This window comes from Sphaerodactylus townsendi, linkage group LG09, assembly GCF_021028975.2.
Source record: "Sphaerodactylus townsendi isolate TG3544 linkage group LG09, MPM_Stown_v2.3, whole genome shotgun sequence".
Lineage (NCBI taxonomy): Eukaryota > Metazoa > Chordata > Lepidosauria > Squamata > Sphaerodactylidae > Sphaerodactylus > Sphaerodactylus townsendi.
Window position 1 is genome coordinate 45,357,176 of NC_059433.1, and position 26,924 is coordinate 45,384,099.

Below are 26,924 nucleotides of genomic sequence, written 5' to 3' on the forward strand. Positions count from 1 at the left end.
GCACCCACCCTGCTGCTTGCAGGGCGGGTTGAAGACGGGCCCGGCGGCTCGGCCTTGCCAGCCACCGGGCGACTGATGCGCCCGCCCTGCTGCTTGCAGGGCGGGTTGAAGGAGGGGCCGCCAGGCGACTGATGCGCCCTCCCTGCTGCTTGCAGGGCGGGTTGAAGGAGGGGCCGGCGGCTCGGCCTGGCCGGCCGCCGGGCAACTGATGCGCCCGCCCTGCTGCTTGCAGGACGGGTTGAAGACGGGACTGGCGGCTCGGCCTGGCCGGCTGCCGGGCGACTGATGCGCCCGCCCTGCTGCTTGCAGGGCGGGTTGAAGGAGGGGCCGGCGGCTCAGCTCATGGAGCCACAGAACAACGGCGGAAGAGCTGCATGCGGCTCGCGAGCCACAGGTTCCCGACCTCTGCTCTATTCGGTGTTCCTTGCTCTGGAACTAACTTTGCAAAAGAGAACACTATTTTTTGAGGAATGTCTGAAATCTGCACTGTGCCAAAAACTAACAAAATGTTCTGCAAAATGGACAACCCCCTCTGGTGGCATCTGGGCCATCAGCAGGTCTCCAGTCCCACCTTTAGTTATCAGTTCTTGGAGGGGAAATGATCACATACAAATACCTCTGCACACCCGTGCGTCCCATATTAGTTGTCTTACATCATTGCGGAAGCTAGTCTTGATTGAAAAGTGTATCAATAATTAAAAGCTAGAAAACTTAAGATTTCCAGAGTTTTGAGAATATTGTCAAGACAGTAATTCCCAGAAAGGGAAATTTCCGCCTTTCTGAAGGGATGCTAGCTCCAAAACGTTCAAAAGCTAAAAGCTAGGGGGTAGAGGTGTCCTTTTTTTGCAAAAAAAGAAAAAAGAAAAACCTCCAACTATGGCCTGTTCCACACATGCAGAATAATCCACTTTCAAGGCACTTTGCAGCTGGATTTTACTGTGCAGCATATCAAAATCCACTTGCAAACAATTGTGAAAGTAGATTGAAAGTGCGTTATTCTGCATGTGTGGAAGGTGCCTATATGAAGTGTTAGACAGCAATCAACACCTATTTGTAGTCTGTTTTCTTACAATGGTCATTCGACATTATTGGAATCCCATAAACACACACACACAAAGGAGGGACCAGCAATCTCCCTCCTTCGTTTATTTTAAACAGCAAGGAAGGTGTGGAACGCGGAATCGAAATGCACATTGTAGAGTTCATGAAGGAAGGAAAGCGGCGGCCACGAACCTCATCACCACGGCCTTAAGAGGACAGCCCGAAAGGGACCACAGCATTGGACGCTTCTCAGCACCGCCCATTCTAAGTGGGTGCGTCTCTCCCTCCTTCACAATGTTAGAGGCGGGCAGCCTCAGATTGCAACAAGATTCTAACGGTCAGTAGGGGGCGCTCTTGTGTCATCAGAAATCCTCTCGGTCGCATAGGAATAGCGTCATCAGCGCGGGCCGCAGATCGTGGGAGGAGGAGTCCGGAGGAGTTATGTCGCCGCCGCCGCTCTTCAGCTTGCCGGAGGCGCGGCTGCGTTTCACGGTGAGTGGGAGTGGGCACAGCTTCTCGCCGTCGTATTTCGGACAGGGGCCAGTGAACGGGGCTTGCCGGACACTCGGTTTTCGTCCACTTTTCTAAGCCCGCTACATTCGAGTCATTTTCTCTCGACTTCACCCTGTCCGCTTTTGCGAATTGAGTCAAATTCAGACAAAGCACTGTGCAAAAATCCAAATAATTACGGGAATTTTCCACATTAAGATCAAATATTCTCGTTTTATTTATGTGAGAATTTACAACCTATTAGGACCTCGTTTGCTTATAACAGGGGTCGGGAACCTTTTCCCCTCAAAGAGCCATTTGGCTCACCCTCCCCCGGTCACCTCCCTACCCCCCCACTCGCTCGCACACACCCCCTCCGCTCTCCCGCCCACTTGCTCGCTCGCACCCCCCCCCCGCCCGCTCTCACACACACACACACACACACACCCCGCCTGCAGGGCAGGTGAAGACGGGCCCGGCGGCTCGGCCTGGCCGGCCGCGGGCGAGTGATACGCCCGCCCTGCTACTTGCAGGGCGGGTTGAAGACGGGCCCGGCGGCTCGGCCTTGCCGGGCAACTGATGTGCCCGCCTGCTGCTTGCAGGGCGGGTTGAAGGAGAGGCCGGCGGCTCGGCCTGGCCGGCCAACGGGCGACTGATCCGCCCGCCCTGCTGCTTGCAGGGCGGGTTGAAGGAGGGGCCGGCGGCTCGGCCTGGCCGGCTGCCGGGCGACTGATGCGCCCGCCCTGCTGCTTGCAGGGCAGGTTGAAGGAGGGGCTGGCGGCTCAGCTCATGGAGCCGCAGAACAGCAGCGGAAGAGCCGCATACGGCTCGCGAGCCACGGGTTCCCGACCCCTGGCTTATAACAAGCGTCTTTAAAATGCATGTCTATTCAGCATTAAATTCATCTTCACTGGATGATACGGGCATTGACTGTATAAGTTGGTTTCAGAAGAAGTGATGAGGACCTGGGAAATGTCCTGAATAGATTTTGATCTGCTTTAGCGTACTGATTTTGACTTACATTTAGTAAACAAATTTGAAAAGAATGTCATGTTTAGTTTACGCCTCAATAGCAGTAACTACCTGAACAGAAATATTTGATTATGAAAAGAAATGAACAACACTTGACTCTGAAAATATTCAAAGCTTTTAAAGAAAGTTATTTATATCAGAAAAATATAATATAGCAATTTAATATTTGTCTTGCATTGTTTAAATGTACTGAGAACTGTTGATACACTCATTTCCATTCAACTGAAGAACTGTCCATATACCATGGATCTGAAAGTCTTAGTCTACTCATTTATTTCATTGGAATTTAACTCGCATCCACCGAGGTCACTGTGGCACCTCATTGTTTGCACTCTTTATCCATTCCATATCGTACTGGTTATTATGGTATCCCCTCTGCCCTGGACATATAAATTTTAGCTTTCTTTTTTGTTTGCACAACCAATTAAGTTAATTTAAAAATTTGGATTATTATATATATTTATGATTCCCCCACTCCCCCATCGTACAGATCAATGAAATGTTCATGTTCAGTTTCACTCAATTTCTAGAAATGATATCTTGAATTTGATTATCTTTGAAATGATCAGTCTTGCCTAATATTGTGTTGACAAAAACATCCATTTATTAATAGTTTTATGAAACAAAGCATCCTTAGAACTGAACATTCAAGCACTGGAAATTTTTTCCATAGAAAATGTTCAGGCCGTTTCTTTGGCACTACGAAGAAGTCTTCAGATATTTTCTGTCTCTTAGTATGAATATTTAAAATCCTTTCTGAAATTTATGTTTTATGTGTTATATTTATGTGTTGTATTTGGAATCACCACTCTAGCTTTTGCTACAGTGTTTTTCAAAAATAAAAATTGGGCTAAAGTAGGTTTGGACACCATATTGCTAAGGGACCATGATTGTTTTCTTCTAATAGATATAGGATAATGAACAGACAAATGGTGAAGGACAATAAATTTTATTAAGTAGCTTAAGTACTCTACAGAAGAAAACTACATCAACAGAAGAATCAGTGCAAGACAAGAATATGCTTATGCCTCTTTAGCTGTTGGGAATCCCTTAGGTAACAACTGGAGCTAGCCAGCCGCATGGCACTGTTCCATGGTTTCAGTTTATGCTGAAGTACCAATCTCAGGGCTAGTCCTGAGGCTCTGAATACCATCTTAAGACTCATTAAATTCACTGGTGCTTGTAGTGATGCCTAACTAGGGTGATACGTATCAAACTCTCCCCACGCCAACTGATTAGCAGTGATATGTACAAATGTCCACTATAGGTAATTGTACAATGTTCCCACCACTCCCAGTACCTGGGTGCATAACTTGTACTGAGTTCTCTAAAACCCACTGTCAGTCGTTGAGTAAGATAGTCTTTATTTTATTTGTTACACTTTACAGACTATGAATATTTCATTATTTTTCAGAATTCTACTCGAGATGCTCTCAACAACAAAACCATTAAACCTTTATTGAATGCCTTCAGCCAGATACCTGGAAGGTAATATATTTCAGTTTGAATTTTGTATGTACAGTTGTCCCTTCCACATCATAACTTTCCTGATCGCGGTTTTGATATACAGCAGGTTGGCATGAGAAAGTATGGTAAATGGGAATTTTAATAATGATAAATAAACAGCTACACAATTTTTGTTCTTAAAATTTAATTTGTAGTAGAAAAACTATGGTTCAAAGTGTGTTTACGGCAGTTTCTCACACAACATCTCACAGTGATCTTGCAGTGATCTTTTATGTGGTTTTCCAGATTGAGGCAGGCACCACACCCCTAAGTCCCGTAATGTGGATGGGACAACTGTAATAAAACTTACGTAGACAAGATGGAAGCCCTGATGACTAGGCAGTCCAAGAGTTTGACTTCATCTTGTGCTGGAATGGGGGGTCATGCTCTCAGCTTAGGGTGTTCTTGAATCTGTGCTTCCAGGAAACCCAGGTAGTAGGAGTCAAGAGTACATTTTATAGCTTAAACTAGTTCACTTGCTGTGGCTTTTCCTAAACAGAAAGGACATAGATGCTTAGATTCAATTTGTGTAATAGTCAGTGTGGCACCTGAAAGTATTTTGGAGTCTACAAATGGTCGCAAGTATGACTACTAGGTGGATTGTAATGAGCTGCAAGGAATATATAACACCAGTTTTCCTGTTTCAGAGCTGTTTCCTCAACCCAGTTGGAAGTGCCACAGTGACACTTAAGGCTCAACTTTTTGGGGGGCCTGGAATACATAAAAGACCACCTTCTTCATCCTGTTTTTTTTTTAAGTTCTTTCTACTGCATGGTCCCCTAAAGCCTGAGATAGGGCAGACTGATACATAGAATAGAACCTCCTCAGCAGTGAACCTGAAGCTCTGGAACACTGTTCCTTATACCACCTCTTCCTTGTTACCTTCAGTCACCAGACAAAGGCAGTATTGCTATATTTGGTGTGTGATCTGGTCCCAACACTTGTTTATTTTTGCCTCAGTGCTAATTCTAATAGATCTGTTTGGGTTATTTATATTTTTTGTTGCTTTGGAGAAGTTGATGGATACAAGGTGATATAAAATATTTAATAAATAAATGATGTTTTATTTTATTGATATAAAAGATCTTTTGGTGCCCATTTCATTCATTCTGGCTTTCTTTGCTTGTGTGTCTGTCTCATTGATTGTACAATCATCCTCAGCCTAATTCAGGACTTTTTAGTATTTCCAAATCCTCTTGAGTAGTAAATCGTCTGAGTAGTTAAGAAGATTGGTTTTCAGGAAGCACTGTATGACTTTCAGAAAACATTTTGTTAGTTGCATTTGTCTATATGAATTGTACAATTGTTTATAAATATTGTTTCCTTTCAGCATTGAGATAACAGTTTTTGGTTGTTGTTACTAACTTAATGGGAAGGGAAAGGAGTTTGTTAGCCCCTTTGAGTCTCCTTACAGGAGAGACAGGGGGAATATAAATCCAACTCTTCTTCTATCCCTAAAGGGTGTGAATCCACTCGTGGGCACTGTGTGCTGCTGCACCACTGGATTTGCCTTACCCAGAGAACTTACCCCATCAGAGGGGCAATATCACCAGCACTGGAGGTCATGCTAGCATCCCAGAGCCCCCTGCCACTGGGGTAGCAGGTGCAGGCCGAGAGTGTGGCCAAGTTGGCTGCCTCCCAACCTTTGCTGGCGTTACATTGGCAGCCCGTACTTTGAACTTAAGCAACCAATTTGGGTGGCATAAGTTCATTGAGGCCTAATAGAAGCTTCTTGCAGGGAAGAAATGCAGAAAGGCATTTTCTCTTTTCAAGCATCCCCTCACCACTGGGAAGCCACTTTGGGGGCAGCAGCCAGGCGTGGATGGGGCTGCCCATGTGCTTGATGAATTTATATTTGATATGCTGTTGTATAAGGTTTTGGGATCTTCTGTAGGTGGGATGTTTTGAATAAATATCTTAAGCCATCTAAACTATTCTTGATTTGTAGTGAAAATGAAAAAAAGTTTACCCTGGATCAAGCATTCAGAGTTGTCTTAGAAGAAGAAATTGTGAGTACTATCTCAAAAGTCCCAGATAATAATACTATGTGCAGATCAGTTTCTGAGGGAAACTGAAATAATGTCCATTATTGTTGATACAGTAAATAAAATTGCTAAGCTTAAATATCACGAGGTACACTCGGCCTTTTTAAAAAGTTATTTAAGTTTTATTGTTATTGGCACATTTTAATCCTGCTCTACTTTATACCCACATGCTTTTGTCAGCTTTCTGTTATCTCATGACAGTTTGCTGATATTGTAGTTGATAGGCTCCATACAAAACTTGGGTCAGTAGAATTTAAGTAGTCTGTTATGAAATCATACAATGCATATTTAAGTAGTCTGTTATGAAATCATACAATGCATATTCACAAATAACCTGTAATATTCTAATTCCAACATAAAAGGAAACAACATTATTTAAATTGTCCTCTAGTGTTTTTTGTTTTGTATTTACTGACTTTCACTGAACTAGTTGGTAAGTAAGCTGCCTTGCATTATATTTTTTAGATCCACAAAGCTTCCTGTGAAAACGTCCTGGCAATAATTTCTCTTGCTATTAATGGGGTTACAGAAGGTAAGCGAGAGTCACACATGGCTCATTTTAAATATATGAATCTGGCAGTCAGTTCAAGAGCAGTAAACTGAAGGGAAACAAAACCCAACCTGTAAAACAACCAGAAGGAGCCAAAAAGTTGATAGAAAGAACATAGAAATAAAAAATATATTATACTTTTTAGTACATAGTGCCTAATAACTAAAGTTAGAAACAAGACATGTTAAAACTCAAATTAAATGTATACAAAATAGATGCACTTCTAGTGTATAACACTAAAAAAGTCTAGAATGGTTACACATATTCAATGCCACAAAAGACCCGACGCATTTCAACCCAAAAAGGGTCTTCTTCAGGGGTCAGTAAAATACACACACAAACAAGTTTTTTCATAAATGTCTTTTTTCCCATAAAGGTATTTGCACTGCATCTACCCCTTTTGTGCTGTTGGGAGATGTTTTGGATTGCCTTCCATTGGATCAATGTGACAGAATTTTCACATTTGTGGAAAAAAATGTCTCTACATGGAAATCGGTAAGCATTTTATCAAGGTAGCTTCCTTCAGTTTGAGATACTGGATGAGTAAGCTCAGTGGATGCCTGCTTCCTTAATAATTGTATGGTTCTTCCTCAAAGTTATTTTAATAGTATAAATTAATATTTTCTGATAAATAGTAAAGTAGAGTAGATTATGTCCATGGGCCAAGACTGCCCTTGGCCATCTTCCTTCTGTCATTGCTCTGGATGCTAGGCCTGACCTTGGCTCTGACACCCCCCCCGATCAAAACGTACCCTCCAGGGAGGAGTCCATCACACCATGGCATCTCCTGGGCTGGCTCCCTGAATTGCTTGTTGTCTGCCATGGCAAGGCTCCTGCTCGTGATGCCCCAGTCAGTTTCAGTACCACAGGAGGCACCTGCTGGCTTAGCAAAAGCAGTGCTGCTGATCAGCTGCGAGTAAGGACATGCTTTCCAGCTCAGAACAGTCAGTTCCTGCCATGCATAGGTAGCTGACTGGGCAATCATCAAGGTCAGCAGAGGATACCAAAGAAGAGGCTACAGAAAAGAATCTAGGCTTGAAAGCCTCACAAGAAGGGAAACCAGAGTATATAAGGCCATAAAACTCAAGGCTGAGGAGGATGTGGCCAGGACTGACCCTTTCCTATCAGCAAAGGTACAGGAAGGAGACAAAGGAGCCGCCCACCAGGTGACTGGCGAATGGAGCAAGTGATCCCCTCCCTCCACTCCAATTCTGAGGCCAGCACAGAAGCTGAGGGCTCAGCATCCTGCAGGTAATCCCCCCACCCTTGGGGGTCAGTAGCATTTTACCCAGTGGCAGGCACGGGGCACAGTTTGGATATTCCCACACCAAATTGCCTTATTTTTTGGTTATCAGTTTTTCCATGCTCATGAGCAGTGGTTTTTATTTGTATTGTGGTACATGCCATCAGCAGAATCCTGGTTTGCCATATTTATTTATTTAGTTCGTTTTATATGCCGCCCTTCCCCTTGTGTGCTCAGGGCGGCTTCCAGCATTTTACATAAATGTAATAAAACTCAATAGATTTGAAACCACTCTGAGACAGGGATGGATACAGTCAGCTATTCTGCTGTTCACCACCAAAAGTTGACACTGGGGATTAATGAGACCTGAATGAATAAATGCCATCTTGGCTAGGACCTGCAGTAAGTGAGGCAGTTAGGTGAGATGAAAAGCTGGCTGAATGAAGTTAGGGTTACGGCACCAAATCAACAAGTCTTTAAAAACATCGACTCGGTGGAATAGGTTCTGTCAGTTAATCTAAGTGAGCACTCTGAGCCAGCTTAGCCAAAAAAGTAAGTAAATATTACTGGCCTGTCTTGTTTCTTGGCTCACACCCACATGTGAAACATTGTCAACTATTTTGTTTTTAAAGTTTCCTACCTGATGCCTGGAGATAAATTTTATTTTCTTTCAACAAGTCTTTAGGCAAATGGCTCTTTCCAAAACTTCTGTATAAGAATTCTGATACAAAGCTACAACCCATCTCTAACCATTAGTTCGTTGGCAACCCATAGTGAATGAATGTATCATGTCAGTGTTGAAGTTACTATTGTAACTTCAAACACCAACTAATTACTCTCTTTTTAATTATGCTTTATTTTTAGAATACATTTTATTCGGCAGGAAAGAATTACTTGCTCAGAATGTGCAACGGTGAGTAGCCTTGTTTTAAAGAAGACAATAGCACAGCTTCTAGTGCTATTTATCAAAATCTGATTTATTTTTCAAACAGTTTCTCAGTAAGTTTCTGTAATATGATTCAGTATAAAATTGATTTTATTAGATGGTATCTGTGGTACTTGCTTACTTTTGGGTATGAACTGCCGTTTGAACTACAACTTGCTTTAAACAGTTTTTATTTAATCTTTCTGGGAAAGAGTGTTTATGAACTAAGAGCGTATTTGAAGCACATGTACTTAGACAACTAAAGTGTACAGAGTGATTGGAAGGAGAAATCAGTTAATGTCCTTTGGGATGTGTTTACCACCTCTTCATTTTCAACAGCTGTCAGCATCCTGCTTGCATCACAGACCATTCGCACATCCTCCTTCCTATTGCAGATTTCAGTATATTTTTAAAAAATGTACTGTTAAAAGGGGCCAAGTTGAGGACTCTGAATTGCACAGGACATGAGACAGTGGGGCTATAATTTGAAGGGGAAATCAGCGGCCCTCTCCTTTTTGCATGAGTAGAAGTGCACATGAAGTTTGTACAAGGCACTTTTTTGGATTCTAGGCATAATCATAAAGGTAACTTATGTTTTCTCCTTTTTTATGTCTGTTGTTTAGATCTCTTAAGAAGGTTATCTAAATCACAGAATACAGTGTTCTGTGGAAGAATTCAGTTATTCCTGGCTAGATTATTCCCCCTTTCAGAAAAGTCAGGTGAGATTTGTTCCCTTATGTTGTCAAAAACAGTATAATGGATGGGTTGAAGTAGAACCTGTCAAATATATTTTAACCCAAGGCTATTCTGATTTTCAAACAGTTGTGTTTATTTTAAATTTGTAACCCTGCATATCTAAATACAGATAATAACATTAAGCTCAATTTCCAGTCTGTCATTGTAAGTTAATTTCACTGCTGTGATCTATATATCTAATGGCCCAATCCAAAGGGGGCCCAAATACACCTGTGGTGGCGGGGGGCCGTGTTGGTGATTTGTCCTCCCCTGGCAGAGGGGCAAATCAGCCCTCCACAGCAGCTAGATGCTACATCCAGTGCTCCTGTGGCACCACCACCTTTCCTGGCACAGTGCAGGCATTCCAGAGGCATGGCCAGGGGTGGAGCTAACATTAATTGGCTTCCACCCAGCTTTGGCTTGCCAGAATGCAAAGCCTGGGGCTTGGATTTCCAATAGAACCCAATGGAAGGCTTTTTGGTGGCGGGGAGGCTTTTTGTTTGTTTTCTCCTCCCCATGCCCCTGAGAAGCTCTCTTGGAGGAAGCAGGTAGCTCTGCAGCGTCACTGCATCCTGCTGCCAGGGGCTCTGGATTGGGCTACACATCTTACACATGTCTCCTGCCTGCCGATATTTAAATACATAGAGACACACTCTCCCCAACAGGTTTTTCTGCAGACTCGGGACTCCTTGGGTCTGCAGAAAAATCTTGAAATTTTTTAAAAGTGGAATTTAAATCCCCCTGATTTTTAAAGAGAGCTTCTCTTTGGGTGTGCACAGGAGGGAGAAGAAGGAGGCCTAGCCACACTGGGCAAACTGGCAAGAAAGTAGGGCTGAGGGAGGCCTGACTCGTTGTGTTTGCTTGGCACAGTGTCGGGCAAGCTGGCTAGAAAATGGGATGGGGAGGGGAGTGGTCCTGGAGAGGGGATGGGATGGGAGAGGTGTGATCCCCCACCCTAGCTTCTGTGGACCTCCACATGTTTCTAATTGGCGTCTAGGAAAGACGCCCTGATATGTGTACAAGTTGGCATGCTCCTTACAATTTTCTTCCATGTAGCAATTTCTCACAAGTTTCTTGTTTGTTTTTTAAATGTGCATCTTTTCTTGTGCAGGACTCAACTTGCAAAGTCAGTTCAACCTGGAGAATATCACTGTTTTTAATACCAATGAGCAAGAGAGCACACTCGGACAAAAGGTCAACCTCCTTTTAAACTTACATAAAAAGAAACTAATTTGATGAATAACCTGAAAAAGTGGGGGTTTAAGGGACTACACACTGCCTTCTGAGTATTAAATATAGTTCACCGCATATCCAAAAGAGGGGAAAGCGGTTAAAAAACAAACACCCTGGTCTTGTACCTCACTCCAAAGCATAAGATCGTCTGATGTCTAAGTGCTTTTTATGAATAAACACACTTATCAGAACTGGAAGCTTTGAAAGGCATGTTAAGAAAATACTCAGATCTTTGATTTGAGCCCTGTGTTCACTTCCCTGATTAATTTTAATTCTGATTTTAAAGAAATTATATGTAATCCCTGTAATATGGGGGGAAAGTTTTAGGTCTATAAATATTTGTTTCCCTTTAGCATGTTGAAGAGCGAGATGAAGGAATGGAAGTAGAAGAAGGTGAAATGGGAGATGATGAAGCTCCTACAAGTTGGTAAGCGTAGATGAAGCTTAAATAAATGTTTCATCAGTTCTAAAATGGAAAAAAAAGAAATACTTGTTCGTGTTGATTTTTCCATTTATGAGTTGATCTTTGTCTCCAAAGCTGCCAGGAGCATGTGTGTGTGTTTGTGTGTTTTTCAAGTTTTATTTTTTTTTCCAGCTCTATTCCTATAGATTACAACCTGTACAGAAAGTTCTGGTCCCTGCAAGACTACTTCCGAAATCCTGTTCAATGCTATGAAAAGATCTCATGGAAAACATTTCTAAAGGTAATGGTTGTGGTGTGGGGTTTTTTTCTCCCTTCATCTCAAGTGAGATTGATGTTTTCTATTTTTAGATTGTCCCAGTACTAAAACATGAAACACCTACAAGTAAGGATTTTTCCACACAGGGATGGGATTTTGTGGATTCCTGTGGCTGGTGTGGCTGCACAGCAGCAATGGGGCCTCTACACAGTAGATTTTCCTGCCCAAATCCCCTGGAAATAATTGTGCCCTGGGCTACTGGGTTTTACAATTTTAAAAAATTGTCACTATTCTATCATTATTTCAGTAGACTAAAAGCGTATCACGTTCTCAGAATTCTCAATTTTCATTTTTTTACAGTAGTGCTCTAGTTTTTTTTCTAGTGAAAATGTGTTCTTTTTTTCTTGTAGTTTCTCAAGGGGAAGGGGAAAGAGACCTACTTAAAACAAATTAAAGCTGGGAATGTGGAGAATCTGATACACCTATTGTTGCAATGGTATATTGATATGACAATATTCTAGTTCTGATTTTTAAAAAAAAACTAAAAGAAGTCCCTGGTGGCAGGGGAAGGAAATGGTTGCCATGAGGACAGGATCAGGGAACATGGCTGCCACGTGGCCCAGAAAATCCAACTTTACCCACCCATACAGCAGCCATGGAGGTTTTACTGTCATCATTTCCAAAATTTCAAACAAAGCAGTTTTGAGGAAGAGCAGAGAAAAGCTGGGGAAACCCTTGGAGGTGCACAAATATATCATGATGCCACTTCCTGGACCTTCTTTGTTATAGAATGCTCTGCTTGGTCCTGGTGCCTACCTTGTTCTGTTCCCCCCCTCCCCTCAGTTCAAACACAAAAATAAAAAAACTCGCCATTATGACTTTGTAGGTTAATGAGGATTAGTCCAGGGAGATACAAACTGAAGATTGGTCTTGAAAACATATTATATTGTAGGAGGGTATGCTGGCATAGCACTGTTTTAGTGTTTAGCTGTTTACATGTTGTTTAAGTGGTCTCTCATCCCCGTTTCTTATCATATCTACATCTGCTTAGTTTCAGTGACTCTGTAGCATCAGAATAAATCAAGAATCTGGCGGTACTTAAAGGCTAACAACATGTATTCCATCAGTCACAGCTCATTCCATCAGATGTGCTCCAGTATAAATTAGTTAGGCCAGTTTATATGTAAAGAGCAAAGGAGACAGGAATGTTACAAAGAGAGGCCAGACTAAAACGCTTAATTGGAAAGGAGCAGAAGCAGTAGACTCCTATTTACGATATATTTGATCACATTTCAGTGCTGTGTGGTTGCAATTCTGTTTGGATATTTACTACAGTATTTATGTAAAGATAACATCTTTCTATCTTTTTTTAAAAGTACTCTGAAGAAGTATTGACTGTCTTTAAAAGCTACAAGTTGGATGATACTCAGGCTTCAAGAAAGAAATTAGAGGAGTTGAAAACTGGAGGGGAGCATGTTTACTTTGCCAAGTTTCTCACGAGTGAGAAGGTATTGCTCTATTGGTCCTAACATAAATGAAAACTGGATTATATAGAAAAATAAATGAAGTCTTAAATATCTTCGTGCATATACACAAAAAGCTTTAGTCACGTAGTGAAGGTTCTTGTGCTATTATGACAGCTGCTTCCAAAGCAATTAAAAGAATCTGCACAGTCAATCTGATTTCCAGTGGCTGATTAGAACATCTGCAGGGCAAAAGCCCCCCTGGCCATACCCATTTACTACACTCACTTGGCCAGCACAGGAAATGTGTTGGTGGGCACAGACACCATGTTGGGGACCCCCTTTCTGTATTCTAGAACAATGTAGACAATAGCAGACAATGTGTGTTCTTTTTATTTTCAGTTAATGGATTTACAGCTGAGTGACAGCAACTTCCGCCGTCACATCTTACTGCAGTATTTGATACTATTTCAGTACTTAAAGGGACAGGTGAAGTTTAAAAGGTAAGTAGGAAGTGCTGATTAAAATCATGTATTTAAAAATTATTTCTTATACTGAGAGAAATGAATTTTGTTTAGCAGAACTTCATGAAACCGAATTAATATTCAGTGGTCATGATTCCATCCATTTTGTCTGTTCATACTGATCTGTCACCAGTGCAATCTATTGAACAGAGGCAGTGCTTAACAAAGCCCAGAGGGATTACAGAACCCAGTATATAGAAGAGAAGCATAGTACCTGGAAGCAATCCTCATGAGGCATACTGATGCTTTCGGTATAGCAAATGAGAAATGAAATGTGCTTGATGTGTGAATCTCTGGATTGTGGTAATATAATAAAGCTTTTCCCAAGTCTGTAAACTGAAATAGCAGGGTAAATAATCATGTAAACATATTAGCAACCATTACAATTGAAAGCTAACCTGGTGCTGCTTCATTCTGGCTTCTTTAGTAGTAGGTGATGCTAAATTTGTGTATTATGAGTCAGATCCAGCAGTTCTTTTCTGTTGAATTTCTATGTAGCCTTGAAATTAACACATGTATTTTGAATACCTTTCTTTCTCTATTTGAAGATTAATGTATTGACTTCAAATTAATTCTCACCAAGTCATGTTGAAATTAAGCTTTTTTCCAAATAGGTGCTTGTAATATTGAGATGCTGTTTAAGCTATTTTTCAACTTCATTATGTAGTGAAAAGTGATTATGCTCCTACATTAAACTATGTAGACCCTGAATATCTCATTATAAAAATAGTTTTCTGTTGGATAATTGTATTCATTTTTCAAAAAGAAATAACATGATATTTAAGATAGCTTCATAGACAAGCACTTAGTAGTGTAATCAGACATTCTCCATTGTGGCAAGTAAATACTTAGATACTGCAATTTAATTAACTAAATGTGTGTTCTGTGTGAGCAGTGTCATTCTCTACAAAATAATTTTTATTTTTACTGAGTAAAATATTTTTTTCTTAGTAGAGTTAGAGATCTTTTCAGAACTTCTCCCTATTCTTCTCATTCTGTCTTTGCCCTTGTATCTGTGTTCATCTTTCAATACCCAAGTCATGATTGTGGCAGGACGCCCCATTCTCAGCATCCAGGACAGATTGGTGCCTGCTGGTGTTGGACAAGAGGTCAGGTCAGGTGATCTGCAGGAAGCAGATCTTGGAACCCTGAAGTGTGGCTTAAGGAGACCAGCCCAGCCTGATGGGGAAGCTTGCCAGAGTATCAGCTGGTTAGGATGAGTTTTGTTGGCTGGGGCATGCCTAATGACATGGAGGAGACTGCCCTTAGATTAGGGGACCTTCAGGGGTCTCATGGAGAGAGAGGGACAGGCAGGACAAGCATGCATGCTTGGACAGGCTTCAAAGGAGGTGATGCAGCACTGCCCGAGACTGAATTAGACAGGGAAGAGGCAAATGATGGAATTGGACCTATGCCCAGTACAAAAGGTGCTTTTTAAATGTGCTGCCTGGAGTGAAGGAAAATTGGAACTATTAATGTGTTTTATGAGTACTGTGAGTCTTTGAGCATTTGCCTGGTATTATGGAGTGGTGGCCCCTGCCTACCCTCCTCCAGTCCATGTTCACAATGATGCATTCTGGCATGTTGAAGTAAAAACCCAAAATATTTGGTTGGATCTTCGCTGTTTTTCAAATAGCTGCTGTGTAACCATGCCAAACTTCAGTATTCGTTTAGTAACTCCCATTATGTACATATACTGTGTCTCACTGTGTTTTTCTCTTAATTGGTGGCTTGCCGTCTAGCTCCAATTTTGTGCTGACTGATGAGCAGTCCCTCTGGATTGAAGATACTACAAAGTTAGTCTACCAGGTTAGTGCTGTGGAATGCAAATTGTATATTTTCAGGTTGTGGATTGAATTTTTTTTTAATCCTCCACTAGTTACCTTATATGGCATTTGCTCTTGCTGCAGCTGTTTGTATGATTCTGGCTATGTTGGTTTTTTTTTTAAGCAAGTTAAGACTGAGAAGAAAGAATATATGTTTATCCCCTGTGACCTTGTTTGTTTGATAATGCCACAAAGCATTGGAATCTAATTATCTGATCTCTTTCCAACAACAGCTTCTTTCAGAAAACCCCCCAGATGGAGAGAGGTTCTCAGAAATGGTAGCGGTAAGTGGACTCTTTATAAATAGAATTGAGATGTACTTTAGTTGGCACTATCAGCTTTAACTCGCTTCATTTTAGAAAAATTAGGTGGTGGTGTACCAATTTGTTCCCTGCTTCTGCTTTCAAGTATCCTCATCGGTTGCTGTTAATTTATTTGTTTTTTGAGTACCCTTCCCTAGTTTTTAAAATGGCTTTTATGCCCCTTGCATCACTCTGACAAAGTTGCATACAGACCTCATATGAAAAGATAACCCACAATAACCGGAGAGATGTACTTCTTTCTTATTTATACCCTGCTTTTCACTCCAATGGCAATCCAAGGCATTTTACCACGTCATTCTCCCCCTTCCAACCTTGTTCCGAAAGGTAGTCCTGTGAGAGAGTTTCGGCTGAAAGTGTGACAGACTCAAGGTCACTTAGTCAGCTGCCCTGGCAGAGTGGGGATTTGTACCCAGTTTTTCCAGGTTGTGATCTGTCATTCGAACTACTATGCAAGACCAGCTCTCAGGGTTGAACATTGAGATTATCCTTTCTGTTCTGACTTCTGTCCTGGCTTTGTGATGTATTTCTTTTGTGACTCTCTAATCTCTGCACTGATGTTAAAGGCGATAGTAATTCTAATTGAGAGGCTTGTGGTTTTGTTTTCACAGCATATATTAAACACAGAAGAAAATTGGAATTCGTGGAAAAATGAAGGTTGCCCCAGCTTTGTTAAGGAAAGGTATAAAATGTTAGATTTGGACTGGATTGTCTTGCTAATGCAGCATTCATATTCCTGTAAAATTTGTATATCATGCCAAAGATCATATCAAAGTTATATGGTCCTGTTGAAGGCTTTCACGCTGGAATCAACTGGCTGTTCCGGGTTTTCCAGGCTGTGTGCCCATGGTCTGGCTGTGGTCAAGTATACACAGGGACTGCAAAATGCAGCAGTCTGACAGGAACAAAAGAGTGTGAAAGGCACTGCCAACTAAACCAAACTGAGAAATCAGTAGTAGCTGAACATACTCTAACCTAAGCTGGACATAGGATCTTATTTGATGGCACAGAAATTCTTGACAACTTGGACAGCTACTGTGTAAGACTACAAAGGGAAGCCATTGAAATCCACAAGCAACAAAGGAAAGGAAAAGAGTCTGAAAATCAACCAAACCTAGCTTCTGGTGCTAAAAAACACCAGCACCAAAACCTAGGGGACTTTTCAAAAACCATTCAACAATTGACCAGATATTACAAACTCCTTCATTCCCGCCCGCCCCCCCCTCCCCCACCCACCACTTCCCCTCACTCTGGGATGTGTCCCACACATTCAAATCACCAGGACACTTACAAATACAACTTGCAAATAGACTTCACTCAGAAACTTGCAAAAGTGCCTTTCTCCCCCTCACATCTGGGTCATGGACAAAAGAGATACCCAACTGCACAAAACACTTCCCACTGTGCCACAGAGAGAAACACATCTGAAGATGCCAGCCATAGATGGAGGCAAAACATTTGGAGCAAAAGCTAACAGACCACAGCCACACATCTTGGAAAACCTACAATAGCCAACAGTTATGTAAAAGGGGTTTTTCCCCTCCTGAGTATATGATTCTATTTAGGTTCTTGCTTATTTTGATATTTCTTGAAAAAGTGCTCTTAACCTAGCAAAAATAAAATAAAGTGATGTATGCTTAAACAATTACAAAGGAAGTATCTAAGAGCTTTCGTTTGTTTGTTGATGTAACAGTAGGCTGCAAGGTGATTAATGACAGTCCATCAAAAAGTCATGTACTGAACCATCAATAAACAAAATCTAATCTTTCCACTTTGAGGGAAACCTAACAGAAGGAGTTTGTACTTTAGTCTCCTGTGAACCAGCCAAAATATGTTAGTCATCCCAGAGGATAGTGGCTTGATTGAGTCACTCTGATCAGGTGCACTTCTGTTGTACTCCTTTTTCCGGTCTCTGATAGATACAAACTCATAGAATTATAGAGTTGGAAGAGACCATCAAGTACAACCCCCTTCAATGCAGGAACACACAATCAAAGCACTTCCGCATATGTTCATCCAGTCTCCGAGCCAGTGAATTCCACTGTCAAACAGCACTGATGGTCAGGAAGTTCTTCCTAATGTTTAGATGGAATCTCTTTTCCTTCACCTTGAATCCATTACTCTGTATCCTAGCCTCTGAGGCAGCAGAAAATTAGCTTGCTCACTCTTCGACATGACATCCCTTCAGATATTTAAACATGGCTATCATGTCACCCCTTAACTTACACTTTTCCAAACTAAACATCCCCAGCTCCCTAAGCCTCTCTTCGTAGGGCATGGACTCCAGAACTTTTACCACTTTTGTTGCCTTCCTCTTGGCCCATTCCAGCTGGTCAATATCCTTCTTGAACTGTGATGCCCAGAACTGCACACAATATTCCAGATGAGGTCAAACCAATGCAGAATAGAGACGTACAATTACAATAGGAGATCGTGACACTATACTCCTACTGATACAGCCCAAAATCACATTGGCCTTCATTGACTTTCATCCCACGTGAAGAGGTGCTTTTAATCTTTGTATCTTCAGAAGATTTCAACCAAAAAACTCACTTGCTTTTTATTTGAGCATGCTGATTTTATTTTTATCTTACTTTTCAGCCAATATTGGCTTCCATTTATTGCCAACATTCCCCTGTTTCCATCTTGATTTTTCAGGGCATTTCAGCATCTCAGGAGCTATGTGAGAGGGGTTACTCACCCAAGCTACCCCAAAGTGGTTTCCTAATTGAATAGGGTGTTGGTATGCAAACCTGCACTGTGCGGGCTAACATATTTTTCTTTAGACCAGGTGATTCTAAACCAATAAGGCCTTTTGTGCGAAAGAGACCAGCTCCAGAAGACTTTCTGGGGAAAGGACCCAACAAAAAAATTCTCATGGGAAAGTATGTCAAGCCTTTAACTTTCTTTATTCTTGTACTTGTCATTTTATATCAATAATTTAGTGGTGTGAACAGCAATATTACAAGACTGGGAGAAATCATGAATACTGTAATACATTGTATTATTGTACATTTTCTTTTATTCTTGAGTATATGTCTCTTATTAATCTTATTGGTTTCTTTTGGATTTGGGGCTCCTGTTTGTTGAACCAGCTTTTTAAAAAACACAAAAACAAGAGAACAGTGTAGTTTGACATTTTTCTTTCTCCCCAGGGTTTGAAAGAGGCTAAAATCTGACATTTTTGCAAGAGAAATTTGAGTTAGAAGTATTTGATATCATCAGTAAATAAGTGCTGTTCAGCTCAAAGAAGGACAAAGCTGAGCTAGGTTGCATGCCTGTTATTAAGAAGCTAAACTTTTGGAAATGGTTATTTATTGATGCTACTAGTTAACATTAAGTAAATAGAGGCCTACTTGAAAACACTTGGTTCAGCAAAATGTATTCTCTGTGATGTATTTTATATTTCTTCTTATAGTGAAGAGTTAACACGGCTCTGGAATTTGTGCCCTGATAACATGGAAGCTTGTAAATCTGAGAGTCGGTAAGTTAGAAAGCTGTCATTATGTCAGTGACATATCCTGAATTAACATTATAGCTGTGCTAATAATAATGCTTATGTGTGATGTGAGTGGAATATTTATTTTGTTATATCCTAATATGTGTATCATTGATTCTCAGCCCAATCCAGAGCTGTCTGGTGGGTGAGGATGGCGCCAGTGCAGTCCTGCTGCCTTTAAAGGGCTTTCCCACAGCAGATGAAGCCCAAAAAGAAAAAATTTTTTTACAAGTTCCACTAGGGTAAAGCGGAAGTACACCACAAAAATCATGGCATATCTCTGAAGCCAGCTCCACCAGCGCAAGGGGACTGAAAGGGCAGTGGAAGCTGACCAACGTCAGTTGTAATGGATGTGCCCACACTGAAGGGCTGGTGTGTGTGAAAGGCCTAGTGAAAAGGCCTTAGTGACAACCAGAGTTATACAGAAGGCTCCACTATACTAGAGAACCCACTTGATTGTTCGAGCAGAGGCACAGTTGCCCATGACCAGGGCTAGGGGGAGCCAAAGTGCTGGCTGTATAAGACAGTGCAGTGCCTGTCAGAGGGAATGCAAGATTGGGAGAGATTCAGGAAGAGCCAGAGTTTGACAGAGAGCGGTCTGTCAGGTCTGAAGCTGAAGGATTCTGTCTCAGCCGAGTTAGCTGACAGAATTCCAGTCATTCTACAAGCTGAGGAGGCTTGTCAGAGAAAGGAGGCCCTGAGTTTGGTGCAAAGTGACATGCCAGTCAGTGGCTTGACAGTGAATACTGTCCAGACCTAGAGTCTGCCCTACCCCTGTGTAACACCAGTCTGGGAAAAGCCCGATCCAGAGGCAGTGAAGCCGAATTGGGATAAGTGTGAGAGAGGGAGGCTATGTGTGCCTGAATCTCACTGGCCATAGGCTGTGTGTGTGTGTATTCAGTGGATTGTGGATCAGAAAGGACTAGTGTCTGTCTGTGAAGAAAGTTAGTAGATCTAAAGCAAAATCGTTCCTGAAGAGACACCTGCGTGTGTCTGTGTGTGTGTGAAACCTAAGTAACATCTGAAGCTCTGTAATTTTTAAGTGAAAAGAACCTCTCTGAAACCATCAAGCGTTAGTACCTCTCTGAGCCAGTTTAAGAAGCCTTTCTTTTGTTTTTAAAATAAATGTAATTCGTTGTGTTCAAGTTACCCTCGTGCCAGCCTGCGTTTGTGTGTGAGAGATTGAAGAGTGCCTGTTTGTGTGGCTAGAATCCCAGCCAATTTGAGTTCCCTCCATTTTTTTGATTAAGGCACTCTGAAGGACATTCCCCTCAAACCAGGAGCGAATGTGAGGTGGGATCCTTTATTATATTTGGCAGCCAGCAGCAGTTTTGGGATTCCTAGTTCCTTCTCTTTAATGGTGGCAGCAGAGTAAAAAGAAGATCCCTGAACACTAGTCTGGGATATTTTGGGTGGCAAAGGAAACCCCACTGGTCAGTTTAGTGGGAACCTTGATTGTAGGCTACACGTCCCGTTACAATTGGTGGCTAGTGGTGGGATAATATGTCTCCCTCACCCTTGAATATAAGTGCGCCCGTTACATCAGTCCTTCCCCCAGGATAACTGCCGTCATGTGAAGCAATACGAAGCTGTGCGGGAGCACTGATGCAAAACTGGGCACTGTTGCTGGGCATTCCAGGGCACTGATGGATTTGCCCCTCCGCCAGGGTCAGTCCCTGGGGAGGGCATATCCGCCAGCATAAGCCCTTGCCTCCTCCAGATGGGAGGTTTACCCCTGCCCTCCCATGATTGGGCTGTTGGTCTATGAGCGTATAATTGTTTTGCAGGAAAGCTGTTTAAAATATTTATAAGGAATGTAATTAGTCTATTAATGTAGAAGTAGGGAGAAGGATCAGTGGAAGCAGATCTTCAGATTACTTCTCAAGGTATTCTACAAGTATTCCTAAGATGTTTCATTAAGAGCATCTGTTATACCCTTTTCAGGATAAAGATGACAGGTGATTAGTGAATTCATCCATCATTTTCTGGACCATCTTTGCTCTAAAATGCTCCGCTTGGGTTCTGATGCCTTGGGGACAGAACTAGGTAGGCACTAGGACCCGAGTGGAGCATTCTAGAACAAAGATGGTCCAGAGAAATGGAGGATGAATTCACCAATCACCTGTTGTCTTTATCCTGAAAAGGGTGTAGGTTTTTTCTGTAGTAGAGCTTCAAGTACAGATTTAGCCCAAATCATGTTAGCATTGTTCATATTCTAATTAATACCAAATGTTGTTCAGATTATACAGATTGTCATGATATATTGCAGTGCGGTAAGCATAATTTTGTTTAACCATCTGGTCAACCAAGGCAGAATTCTCTACTTTATAATTAATTGATTGAAAACTCTAGAAGAGTGTCTGTCCCCCTTATTCATGGATGGGCCCTCTGGAATTTAAAGAAATATTTGGAAGGATGGGAGCAAGTTCAGTACTAAGACTGATTTTATTTTATAGGGAATACATGCCAACGTTGGAAGAGTTCTTTGAAGAAGCTATTGAACAGGCAGTTCCTGAAAACATGGTTGAGAATAAGTATAAGTACGTAAGGAATCATTTTTCTTGCCCTCATTAATTCCAGCCCTTTGTTTCTGGTACATACGAAGGTGTACTCCGAACTAGCTAAGGGGCTAGCTGGGCCAACAATTTACCTTTTCCTCAGGTGCCAAATAGGTTTACTGATTCTGGTTATCATTGCAGGGTGGTCAATAATTCGAACTATGGCTGGAGAGCACTAAGGCTGCTGGCACGCAGAAGTCCTCACTTTTTTCAGCCAACCAACCAGCAATTTAAGAGTTTACCAGAGTACCTCGAAAACATGGTTATCAAATTAGCTAAAGAACTACCTGTAAGTAGTATATTTTGCTTATTTTTGGGGTTACAATTGTTCATTTAATTCAATGCAAGTAGCAGTACATTTAAACAAGGAGTGTTGAAACGTGTTGAACGTGAGTGTCACACTGTGTGTATAACATGTCCTTTTTGTTTCAAGTTCTGTATCATCATTTCTGTCAGAGGCAAGCTTGACTTGGGGATCTCCCATTAAGGGAGGAATTAGGTTTTGCAAATGACAAACACAAAAAGGAAAGAGGTAGGGAAAGGGATACAAGAGAAAATCAAGTGCCTGCCCCCTGCAGGTCCTCCTGGGTTCCCCACCATGCAACTGGGCCCTGCCCAGTGGCCAGCATTGCTGAACTGGGTCATAGTTTTCCCAGGTAAAGGGTTCCAGGAGATGGGAGGGAATGAAAGCTGGGGCAGATAAAGGAAGGTTGACTTTTGGGTGAGAAGGAGGTATCAAAGGGATATCAAAGAATGGAAAGAGGAGGAGAAAATAAGATGTCCCACAGAATTTCTTGTTTCTTGTATTTTGTATTAATTGTAAATGTTGAGAAATGTGGAAAAGGGGTGACTGATGAAAAATGGCTTTTGCCTCAACCATGGTTTTGTAAGTGGCCTTAGGAAAGCCACAGTGGCCCAGGCCAGTATTCTTCCCCAACTGGAATATGGGACCATGCTGCTACTGCACAAAGCTGTTTGTGAAATATAAATGTCAAATGCAATATAAACGTTGCCTCTTGGTATTAGTTGAAGTCCTATGAATGTTCACAATGGCAGTGTGTGATCTGAGCAGGAAGGGAATGTTCCCTGCCCCCTTTCTGCTGCCTCCCAAAGTCAATTAATGCTGGGAACAAATAACTGGAAAGACGTCTTTTATCTTTCTTTCTACTCTGGTCCCAGCATTTTGGTTCTTAATACTTCAAGCAGAACTCCTCAGATTGTGACAAAGAGAATTTTGAGAACGAGCAATAAATGTAAACTTCCATTTCAAGCAGTTTCCTTTGCCTTCAGTCAAGTAATAAATTTTTGTACCTATACTGCCACTATCTTGTGAAAATAGTTCTCAACAAGGAATGAAGGCCTGTTGGCTTTCATCTCTCTTCCCTCTCCCTGACCGAATAGGCTCTTTGCCTTGGGCATTCTTGTTTTGTTTTGTCTGTCTTGAGAACTTCCTCGAAAGGAGCCTGACTTGTGGACTGGGCTTTCTCTTGGGATTTAATGTGCAGAAATATAGAAAAATGAAGATTTTCTTTAAAACAACACCCCCCAAAAAAACCCCAGCTTTGAATGGAGCTTTGAATTAGTTATGTCATATCATTTTAATTAATTACATATCAGAGATAAAAATCCAGCCAGCTCATATAAACGTTCAGAGTATTTGAGATACAACACATAGTAACTGAAAAAAGAAGCACTATGCTGTTATTCAGTGTTTTAGTCAAGAATTGGTCTCTGATAAGTACTGAATGATGTCAGTTTTCTAGAAAAAGGAGAATCTGAAAATTTTCTGATGGCCTAAATACCCTGTGATCTGATTTAGCATGTTTGTTGTGTCTTTTTTTTCCAAATGTCTTCATGACCTTTCTGTTCTGCTATGTGTACTAGAGCTACTGTCACAGCAATAACTTTTTGAGCATATCCATCCAGTGATGTTCAGTTCTCTCATTATAGCCTCCTTCTGAAGAAATTAAAACAGGCGAGGATGACGATGAGGAAGATAATGATGCTTTATTAAAGGAAAACAACGAAAGTAAGACTCTGTTCTTAAACTTCTTTCTGTTTTTCCTCTCGAACCCTGTTGTATAAGAAGTTTGAAAACATATCCGTGTTCTCCAGAGTTCATCACATTTATTGCTTCTGATCTGCCACAGTAATTGGTGCTCAATTCTGTGTTCAAGTTCTTCAAGACCACCAGAAGTTCTGTGGCCTTAATCTTGCCGGGGTTGATACTGTTGTACTCCTTGGGCTTCAGTGTAATCTAGCCATTTTGATGGTATCTCATCTAGCAGTTGGGTGGTCTGTTGGCTAGTATATGATTAGAAGTTGTTGTATCACACGACGATGTGAAGTATGTTCTCCAGGCTCTTATGCTTATCGTGGTTCATTCAGGTAAAGATGTTTTCTGAGACAGTTATCACTTCACAGTTTTCAGCAGTGTTTATGATGCTTTAAAGCAGTCTGCATGAGAGCTTTAAATCATCCTTGCCACAACGCACACATTTTCAGAGACCACTGGCTCTTCCCGTTTCACTGCTTCCTCCTACCCAGTTTGTGAATCAGTGTCTGTCTGTGATCTTTGCATATTATTTCTTCTCCATGTCCTCAGTCTGCTTATCCTCTATTTGCGTTCCTCATATTTTCCATGTGCTCTCTTTGTAACCAGTTTGAGCTGAGTGCTGGTTTAACTTCATGCAGTTCCGTTACATTAATTCATGAATGCTTCCACTTCCATCCTTTATCCTCCCTCCCCCGCCCTGCCAAGACAGCACAAAAAAGTTAACCCTGTTTTTCGTGATTCTTTCAACAGACTCCTGCTTAGTGTATCTCCTCTTCTTCCCTTTCTCATGGCCTTTGCTGTCTTTTTAATGTGCATTCAACCAATCCTTTATGTATTCCAAATCAAGCTGTTTTTTAATGTTGTCCTATTTTAAATAGCCTTTAAGCCAAAACTGGAGAACTTCATCCCAGTTGCCTTTTGTTAGCAAAATGCTTTGTGGAATACAGCAACATAAGTTTTACTTTTGTAAAGAGAAAAACAGTACATCGAACAGCTGAAAAATCTGATACTACCATGATGGTCTTCTTTTGTCCTTAACTAATGTACAGCCCCATCTGAAGGGGAGGGGGGTGAATCTGCTGCTGCAAGTGGCGCGGGTTACACCGGTATATTTGCCTTCCCTGGGGCACTTGCCCCAGCAAAGGGGTTGATCTGCCACTGGGCTGCTGCCATGGCCCTCCATGGCAGAATGTAAAACTGAACACTTTGCCAGCTTTTCTACACCCCACCCCTGGTGTAGTGGGGGGGGGGGGGCCTTGCGGCATGGCCGGAGGAGGGATTGACACTAGTCCGCTTTCACTTGGCTAGAGCCAGAGCTTTGGACTTACACCAAGCCCATTGAGCCCAATGGAGGCTTTTTTGTGTTCATGAGCCCCCTTGCTGTTGGGAAGCTTCCTGGAGGATGGCAGGGCATTGCAGCCATGGGGCCACCTCCTGACCCTATGCGTGGAACTGCTGTTGGGATTTTTTAAAAAAGTTTGTGACTTTATTGGTTGGCACAAATAGTGGATTTCACCAGAGAGCATTTATATCACTGCAGGCAGATGGTGCTTGATGTAGAAAAATATCACAGGTACAAAAAAAATTACAATTCATGATGCTGGGTATTATTTGAGACACTTTTAACTTATCATTCACATTTAAAAAACATTTAAATTAGATTAATTCTGACTTAATCATGAAATTGTCATGGTAAAGTTATGTTTCTGGTCAAATAACGGATGCGTGGTGCCTCATAAAAAGTTGAAGCAGAAAGAGATGCTTCCAGGAAGGTACTTTGTTTCACACTGCATTTGAATAAGTTGATACTAATGAAAATGCTTCAGAAAAATATGAGCACTATTAGGATATTTTTGGTCCTAACCTTTATTTAAAGAAAATTTATATTATACTTAAAATTGATGGAGCTGATCATGAATGTGAAATGTGGCAGTCAATTTTCAAAAACCATTTAATATTTATTAAATATGAAGGTCTAAGGCTCTCAATCTGAAGTTGTAAACCATAAAGCTAAAATATTCCTTTTTGTTTTAGGTCCAGATGTTCAACGAGACAAACTTGTAACAGGGGAACAAATAGAGTTATTTGCTAACAAGCTTGGTGAATACTGGAAACTTCTGGCCCCATACTTGGAGATGAAAGACTCTGACATAAGGCAGATTGAACTGGATAGTGAAGATGTGAAGATGAGAGCAAAGCAGCTCCTTGTTGCCTGGCAAGACCAAGAGGGGATCCGGGCGACCTTGGGAAATCTCATTACTGCATTGAACAAAGCTGGGTTACACGATCTTGCAGACAGCTTAACCAATGACACTGAAAACTACAGTTAAATTTTCTTGGAAGTAATTTTAGTTGAAAAATTTCTGTAATAAAAGGATGCTCTGGAATCTGCCATGAAGCATGGGCTGTGGAGTCATGCTGTGTTACTTGCCAGTAAAATGGCTATTATTTCTAGGAAACTGGACCTACTGCTTGTATTTGGTACACATTAAAAATCTTTAATGTCACAGTTGTGTTCAGTGTTCCAATAAGGAAAGGATTAGCAGTGCTGGTCAAAATAGATATTGTGAAGGGTGGTAGACCATGAATGATTTTCAGTGATACAAGTGAGAAGCAGCATCAATTGTGGGACTCTGCTAGCACTTTTCATGCCTGCTGTGCCAGACCCAGAAGGCTCTTCTGTTCTTTCTTGTGCTAAAGTTCTTAAACAGAGCCTGCTTTAATAGGAAAGCATCAACTGATTCCCAAATACACCACAGGGCTTAATGTGAAGTAGATCTCATACTACAAAATTTCTTGCTGTTCCCACTTCCTTAAGTATTTGTTACAACAATTTATCAATGAAAAATTGTAGTTAAAAGTACTGGTGTTTACTGATGTGACAAACATCAGCAGGCGCAAGCTGTCATGTCTTGGGAGTTTGAATAAATCCTGACCTTGATGAACCAGCGATCTGATGTAGGGTAATGTAGTTTTATGCGTCCATGTATGATCCCATCGTAGCTCTCTCCTCCCTATGTAACTTAAAGCAGAGAGTTGATCTAAAATATTCTGGCAAGTAGATTTCACTAAACCCTAGCGGAGGGAGGATGGGGAGAGGTGGCAGGGAAGGGGAGGGAGGTTGGGGAGGCATGCAAATGTTTATAAAAAGTAGATGGCGCCAGCATCTGGCTGTGAAGATCAAAATAACATTGTTTCT

The 26,924-nt window shown here is 41.6% G+C and overlaps 1 protein-coding gene across 2 annotated transcripts; it reads left to right on the plus strand.

Annotated features, from left to right (window-relative positions):
* Positions 1-1,428: 1,428 nt before the first annotated feature.
* On the plus strand, positions 1,429-26,675 carry THOC1 (THO complex 1). 2 transcript variants are annotated; one of them, XM_048507409.1, is made up of 22 exons: positions 1,429-1,533; positions 3,977-4,050; positions 6,017-6,077; positions 6,579-6,645; positions 7,040-7,158; positions 8,771-8,819; positions 9,455-9,550; positions 10,678-10,760; positions 11,153-11,226; positions 11,395-11,503; positions 12,856-12,987; positions 13,345-13,445; positions 15,209-15,275; positions 15,526-15,576; positions 16,224-16,294; positions 18,399-18,497; positions 19,031-19,096; positions 21,568-21,651; positions 21,811-21,958; positions 23,620-23,698; positions 25,760-26,085; positions 26,161-26,675. In XM_048507409.1, exons 1-21 carry the CDS (start codon positions 1,483-1,485, stop codon positions 26,053-26,055), a joined length of 1,977 nt encoding a protein of 658 aa, XP_048363366.1. In that variant the 5' UTR covers positions 1,429-1,482; the 3' UTR covers positions 26,056-26,085; positions 26,161-26,675. The 2 variants fall into 2 exon arrangements, with proteins under 2 accessions (XP_048363366.1, XP_048363365.1); XM_048507408.1 differs by having other exon boundaries at positions 25,760-26,675.
* Positions 26,676-26,924: the final 249 nt, after the last annotated feature.

What these genes read in the sequence shown, in the direction of transcription:
- THOC1 (XM_048507408.1), top strand. Translation starts at nt 1,483, where the DNA reads ATGTCGCCGCCGCCGCTCTTCAGCTTGCCGGAGGCGCGGCTGCGTTTC. An exon ending in AGTTTCTCACGAGTGAGAAG is followed by an intron (nt 12,988 to 13,344) that starts GTATTGCTCTAT and finishes TTTTATTTTCAG; the next exon opens with TTAATGGATTTACAGCTGAG. An exon ending in ATTAAAGGAAAACAACGAAA is followed by an intron (nt 23,699 to 25,759) that starts GTAAGACTCTGT and finishes TTTTTGTTTTAG; the next exon opens with GTCCAGATGTTCAACGAGAC.